This window comes from Myotis lucifugus, unplaced genomic scaffold (genome assembly GCF_000147115.1).
Source record: "Myotis lucifugus unplaced genomic scaffold, Myoluc2.0 scaffold_8664, whole genome shotgun sequence".
Classification (NCBI taxonomy): Eukaryota; Metazoa; Chordata; class Mammalia; order Chiroptera; family Vespertilionidae; genus Myotis; species Myotis lucifugus.
This window is the reverse complement of record NW_005879712.1, coordinates 225-6,806: the sequence shown is the minus strand read 5'-3', so window position 1 is coordinate 6,806 and position 6,582 is coordinate 225. Positions and strand designations below refer to the sequence as shown.

Below are 6,582 nucleotides of genomic sequence, written 5' to 3'. Positions count from 1 at the left end.
AGGTCGCCTAAATCCCGGGTTGGGTGTCGCCTGCTTGTTCTCCGCGTTCTTGGCCCCTTCCAAATGTCCCCTGGTGACAGAAGGCTGAAACAAGACTTAGGTGGTGGGAAAACATCTACCTTGAGGTCCGTGGCCCAAGGCAGGGGGACGCTTCTGTCAGAGCACGTCAGAGACGCTAAGTTTCGCTCACCTCTGTCCTCGGCTTTGATCTGCCGCGAGCTCCCAGCGACCACGTTCTTAGAATGAGTGTGTAATTGTAACACTCACAGCTCCCAGCGACCACGTTCTTAGAATGAGTGTGTAATTGTAACACTCACAGCTCCCAGCGACCACGTTCTTAGAATGACTGTGTAATTGGTGCACACACTGCTCCCAGAGACCACGTTCTTAGAATGAGTGTGTAATTGGCGCACTCAGAGGTCCCAGCGACCACGTTCTTAGAATGACTGTGTAATTGGCGCACTCAGAGGTCCCAGCGACCACGTTCTTAGAATGAGTGTGTAATTGGTGCACACACAGCTCCCAGAGACCACGTTCTTAGAATGAGTGTGTAATTGGTGCACACACTGCTCCCAGCGACCATGTTCTTAGAATGAGTGTGTAATTGGTGCACACACTGCTCCCAGTGACCACGTTCTTAGAATGAGTGTGTAATTGGTGCACACACAGCTCCCAGAGACCACGTTCTTAGAATGAGTGTGTAATTGGCGCACTCAGAGGTCCCAGCGACCATGTTCTTAGAATGACTGTGTAATTGGCGCACGTGCGTGTACACACACACACACACACACACACACACACACGTCTAGTTAGTAGCTACCGGATTCCAGGGCTGTTTCTGAAGTGCATTTTGAAAAATCCCCATTTTAATGCCATAGAATGAAACCATTTACTTCCCACCCACATGTGTTCCTGCAGGCGTCCTCCCACACTCACGCTGCCTCCTCTTGGGCCCCCACACCCCCCTTTTCTTCAATGAGAAGGAGGGGTCCCAAGGGCTTAGAAAGGCCTGTGCTGACAGGCACTGCACTGTTGTGGGCAGTTCTGGCCTCTGCCTCCTCAGGAGCCTCTGTGAGTGGCCCTGGGGACCCCCCTTCCCGCACGGCCTCCCCTGCCAGCCCTCGTCCTGCTGCCCCGCCCCCTCCGTAACCCGTCGCCTCCGCTGCAGAGCTCTCCTCCGAGCTGCCCTCAGAGAGGGGGCGGCGAGGTTGGCAGATGAAGACGTTGGCCTTTCCCTCGGAGCCCGGGGCTCGGGTCCCATGGGTGCTCATGAGTCGCTTGAAGCCGCCTCCTTGGGAATCACAAGCTGGAAGTTGCAGTCACAGGAAAGGAAAGTATTTCCCAAGCTCCTGGCTTTCATGAACAAACCAAACCTCTTTTCTTACGGAGCCTTTTATTTTTTTTTTAAATTGTTTTATTGCTTAAAGTCTTACAAAGGGTATTACATATGTCTCCTTTTTCCCCCTGCCCTTGACAATCCCCTGGCCTCCCCTACCCGCCAGTGTCTTGTGTCCATTGGTTATGCTTATATGCATGCATACAAGTCCTTTGGTTGATCTCTTACCCCGCCCCCTCCTGCCCCCCAACCCTCCCCGGTCTTCCCGCTGCAGTTTGACAGTCTGTTCGAGGCAGCTCTGCCTCTGTATCTATTTTTGTTCATAAGTTTATAATGGTCTCTATTATCCATGAGTGAATGAGATCATGTGGTATTTTTCCTTCATTGACTGGCTTATTTCACTTAGCATAATGCTCTCCAGTTCCATCCATGCCGTTGCAAATGGTAAGAGTTCCTTCTTTTTTACAGCAGCATAGTATTCCATCGTGTAGATGTACCACAGTTTTCTAATCCATTCATCTACTGATGGGCACTTAGGCTGTTTCTTACGGAGCCTTTTAATTCCCATGGGCTCTCCCATTAAAGGAGCTGAGGCGTTGAGGAGGGTTCAGGCAGCTGTTAAACAAGCCACAGCCACGCCCGGCAGCCAGGGGCGCCTGCAAATTAGACCCTCTCTGGGCCACAAGGGTTAAAGCCAAATAACCTTTAAAATTTTTTAAATTGATTTTAGAGAGAGAGAGGGAGGGGAGAGAGAGAGAGAGAGAGAGAGAGAGAGAGAGAGAGAGAGAGGAGTTGTTGCACGTATTCATGCATTCATCGGTTGCCTTGTGGTGCCCTGCCCGGGGACTGAACCGCAGCCTGGGCGTATCGGGACGACAAGCGAACCGGCTGAGCCACCCGGGCAGCCTTTTCCCTTGGCATTTCCGTCCTGGAGGCGACTAGTGAGTGCGGCCCGAGGTAGAGGGACCGACGCCCTGATTCTTTCACGCCGTCTTAGGTCTCTGACATCTTCGCTCTCCCTGGGATTTTCAGAACTTAAAGGAAACTTAAAAGTCATCCTTACTCTTTTTAAAAAAATATGTTTTTATTGATTTGAGAGAGGCGGGGGGACCGGGAGAGGGAGAGAGAGACATCAATGTTGAGCATTGACCTATGGAGGTCACCCGTTCAATTCCAGGTCAGGGCACAGGCCCAGGTTGCAGACTCGATCCCCAGTGGGGGGCGTGCAGGAGGCAGCTGATCGATGATTCTTTCTTATCATCGATGTTTCTAACTCCCTCTCCCTTCCTCTCTGAAATCAATAAGACTATGTTGAAAAAATAATTTAAAAAAATAAAAAGTGAAGCAAGGGGACTACCTGTTGACATGTGGCTGAGAACGGGTCTGAAACTAGTTGGGGAAGGAGTTCCCCCGTCATTCTCCACAGCGCAGCGCCCGGCGAGGCTCCCCAGCACCCCAGGACCACGCGGCCCTCGGACCGCTGCCTGACGCCACGCCGGGCCTTCCTCCTGCTCGGTGGGAATATGCATGCGACTTAAGTTGTCCCTGGATTGAAAAACAGACCTAGTATTTTATAGCATTTCTAGAAATGTGTAGTGAAACCCAACCAGAAGTCATGAACTAATTCCATCCAGAGCGATCCTGCCACAACTCACAGATGTTCCCTAAAAGATGGCGCTGCCTCGCTTTCCACAGGAAATGCCATTTCACTGTCCTCTGGGGCTGGGTTGTCCTAAGTGACATCGTCACACACACAGGATGGTGTGGGGCGTGAGCAGAGGCAGCCTGCGGGTCGGCGGGGAGCCTGTGGGTCTTGGCGGGGCGCCGGCGGGGGCCGGGCGCTGTCTGCCCCGCGCTGCTCACACTCTGACGACTGCTTACAGGTTGGGAACGGCCACCTCTGATGTCAGACGTGAGCGGACTCAGACCTGAGCGTCAAGGGCAGGTTCCGAAGGGAAGGCTCAGCTGCGCGGGTTTTTTTGGTTTTTTTTTTTTTTGTGTGTTTTTTTTTTTTAAATATATTTTATTGATTTTTTACAGAGAGGAAGGGAGAGAGATAGAGAGTTAGAAACGTCGATGAGAGAGAAACATCGACCAGCTGCCTCCTGCACATCCCCTACTGGGGATGTGCCCGCAACCCAGGTACATGCCCTTGACCAGAATCGAACCTGGGACCTTTCAGTCCGCAGGCCGACGCTCTATCCACTGAGCCAAACCGGTTTCGGCAGCTGCGCGGGTTTTTTAAATAGTCTCACCAGTTGGGCAAGTTTCCAGGTGTTTTAGCTCCAGTTGCTCTGTAGCTTTTTTTAAACATATAAATATATATATATTGCTCGACTTCAGAGAGGAAGGGAGAGGGAGAGAGAGAAACATCGATGATGAGAGAGAATCATGGATCGGCTGCCTCCTGCTGGGGATCGAGCCACAACCCGGGCCTGTGCCCTGAGCAGAATCGAACTGTGACCCCCTCGTTCATAGGTCGACGCTCAACCATGGAGCCAGGCCGGCCGGGCACCTCCACCAGGTCTTTAGGGCAGGCCCCGGGGGTTTAGGAGGGAATGGCCAGGGGGCGTGTGGCCTGTGCCGCGGGGCTTGTCAGCTGGTCCAGGGTTGGGGCTCTGACGGGAAGGGGTCAGTCCCGTGCCCCTTCACTTTCCCGTTACCCCAGAGCCGGGCTCTGACCGGCTTGTTGGCTTATCTCCCACGAACACTGACCTTCTGAGTTGTGTGTTCTGGCGTCAGATAGATCGCTTCTGTGAAGTCCACGGGCGGGACCACCGGGCAGGGCTGTAACCGGCGGCTGCAGGAGCCGTCAGGATCCGAAAAGGTTCTAACGCAGTGAAAGCGCTTGCCAATACTGTCTCGTTAGCTTTCGTGCCAAGGTCCGTACCTCACTTTCTGAGCAGTGTCACCCCCTTTCCCACGGGTCAGGCGGTGACGCGTGTCCCACTGACCATGCTGCTGGCTCTCCGTTGAGGTCCCCTCGTCCCCGCTGATCTGAGGTTCTTTAAGGACGAGGACCGCGCTCTGTACCCGCCGCGGCTCTCACGGCGATCGGGGTGCACGGCAGGAGGACAGGGTGTCGCCGGTCGCCTGACTGAGCCCTGCTTTCCTTGCAGCCCTTCGTCATCCACGACATGGAGACGCTGTGCATGGCCGAGAAGACGCTGGTGGCCAAGCTGGTGGCCAACGGCATCCAGAACAAGGAGGCGGAGGTGCGCATCTTCCACTGCTGCCAGTGCACGTCCGTGGAGACCGTCACGGAGCTCACGGAGTTCGCCAAGGCCATCCCCGGCTTCGCGGGCCTGGACCTCAACGACCAGGTCACGCTGCTCAAGTACGGCGTGTACGAGGCCATCTTCGCCATGCTGGCGTCCGTCATGAACAAGGACGGCATGCTGGTGGCCTGCGGCAGCGGCTTCATCACCCGCGAGTTCCTCAAGAGCCTGCGCAAGCCCTTCTGCGACATCATGGAGCCCAAGTTCGACTTCGCCATGAAGTTCAACGCCCTGGAGCTGGACGACAGCGACATCGCCCTGTTCGTGGCGGCCATCATCTGCTGCGGAGGTGAGTCAGCGGCGCCATCCGCTCCCCTGGCACTCACAGCTCCCCTGGGGGGGCAGGGGGGCAGCGGTAGGTCCGACGGGGTGTGGGGTGGTGCCGTTGTGGAGCGGGCACTGGGGGGAGGGTGAAGGGAGGGGGGTATGGGACCCCATATTGGCACCAACCAGAAGTAAGTGAGTTACACCAACACAGCACCACGTATTATTGTGCGTGAATACGTGCTGTCCATTATGTGTGCTCTGGTTACAGTTATGACATGTAAATACCGGTAGATGTTCTGCTTGTAATTAGCACGTCACATAGCCCTACAGTAGCATGTCAGGTCTGGTTGGCAGTCGTGATGTCATGCAGTGTGTGGTGCGTCACGTGACGACAGGCGTGCGCCGCACCACGTTTCAGTCAAGGAGGACCCGCACCAGGCGGTCCCGCGGGTCACGGTGGGGCTGGAAGCCTCCTGTCTCGGATGAGGCCCGGGACTCAGCACCGCACTCCGCGCGGTGGCCGTGCGGGTGGACACGCCTGCTGGGCGGCCGCCGTGGCGCAGCGCAGGGTGAGGGGCAGCACGCGTGACGTCATAAACGGCTGTACCGGCTCCTCCCGCTCCCCTCACGTCCTGTCAGCGTGAACTCCCTCGACGTTCAGACAGAAACGCCTCTGACGGCAGCCGTGCTGCGTGCAGGCCTCACGCCTTCGGTCGTCTCTATCCGTCGTTTCCTCCTGTGCTTCATTGAACCTCTGGTTGTTGTTTTGTTTTTAATCCTCACCCGAGGATATGTTTCCATTGGTTTTAGGGAGAGTGGGAGAGAGAGGGAAAGACAGAGAGAAACATGGCTGCGAGAGAGACACATCGATTGGTTGCCTCCTGCAGGAGCCCTGACCAGGGCCCGGGCCGGGGAGGAGCTCGCAACCGAGGTGCGTGCCCTTGAACGGAATCAAACCCGGGACCCTTGGGTCCGCAGGCTGACGCTCTGTCCGCTGAGCCACACCAGCCAGGCCCAGTCTGGTCTCTTGTGGTCAGGTCTACAGTGTCTGAAGCCCGATGCTTCAGGGGAGAAAGGCCTGGCAGGAAGGGAGCTGGTGTCTTGGGCGTCGCCATGGTGACCATCAACTCAGCCCTCTCTCTCTCCTTTGGGGACAGATCGCCCGGGCCTCCTGCACGTGGGACAGATCGAGAAGATGCAGGAGGGCATCGTGCACGTGCTCCGGCTGCACCTGCAGGGCAACCACCCCGACGCCGCCTTCCTCTTCCCCAAGCTCCTGCAGAAGATGGCGGACCTGCGGCAGCTGGTCACGGAGCACGCGCAGCTGGTGCAGGTCATCAAGAGGACCGAGGCGGACGCCGCGCTGCACCCGCTGCTGCAGGAGATCTACCGCGACATGTACTGAGGCCCCGAGCGCAGAAGGAGCCACGCAGCTTGCGAAGAGGGGAAGCAAGGCCCGGCCGGCCGTGCCCCTGGCCCGGACCCCATTCCCCACCGGCCGCCCTCCCCCCGGCCTTGCCCCGCCGTAGCCGGGAGCGTGCAGCGGAGGCGGGAGAAGCCTGCCGGGCGTGAGTCCATCAGATGTCCTGACAGCGCCCTCGCGACTCCCACTGGACACCCGACCTCACAGCGACGGGCTGCCTGCCGTCCCGCGAGGACTGCTGGCTCCTTTGTAACTGGGAAAGCTAATCGCACTTTTTA

General features: G+C 56.7%; 1 protein-coding gene across 1 annotated transcript; it reads left to right on the top strand.

Annotated features, from left to right (window-relative positions):
- Nucleotides 1-3,782: 3,782 nt before the first annotated feature.
- On the top strand, nt 3,783-6,294 carry LOC102432100 (peroxisome proliferator-activated receptor alpha). The gene is made up of 2 exons (XM_006109358.3): nt 3,783-4,903; nt 6,039-6,294. The coding sequence occupies exons 1-2, from the start codon at nt 4,474-4,476 to the stop codon at nt 6,284-6,286; spliced, it is 678 nt and encodes a 225-aa protein (XP_006109420.1). The 5' UTR covers nt 3,783-4,473; the 3' UTR covers nt 6,287-6,294.
- The last annotated feature ends 288 nt before the right edge of the window (nt 6,295-6,582 follow it).

What these genes read in the sequence shown, in the direction of transcription:
- LOC102432100 (XM_006109358.3), top strand. Translation starts at nt 4,474, where the DNA reads ATGGAGACGCTGTGCATGGCCGAGAAGACGCTGGTGGCCAAGCTGGTG. An exon ending in GGCCATCATCTGCTGCGGAG is followed by an intron (nt 4,904 to 6,038) that starts GTGAGTCAGCGG and finishes CTTTGGGGACAG; the next exon opens with ATCGCCCGGGCCTCCTGCAC.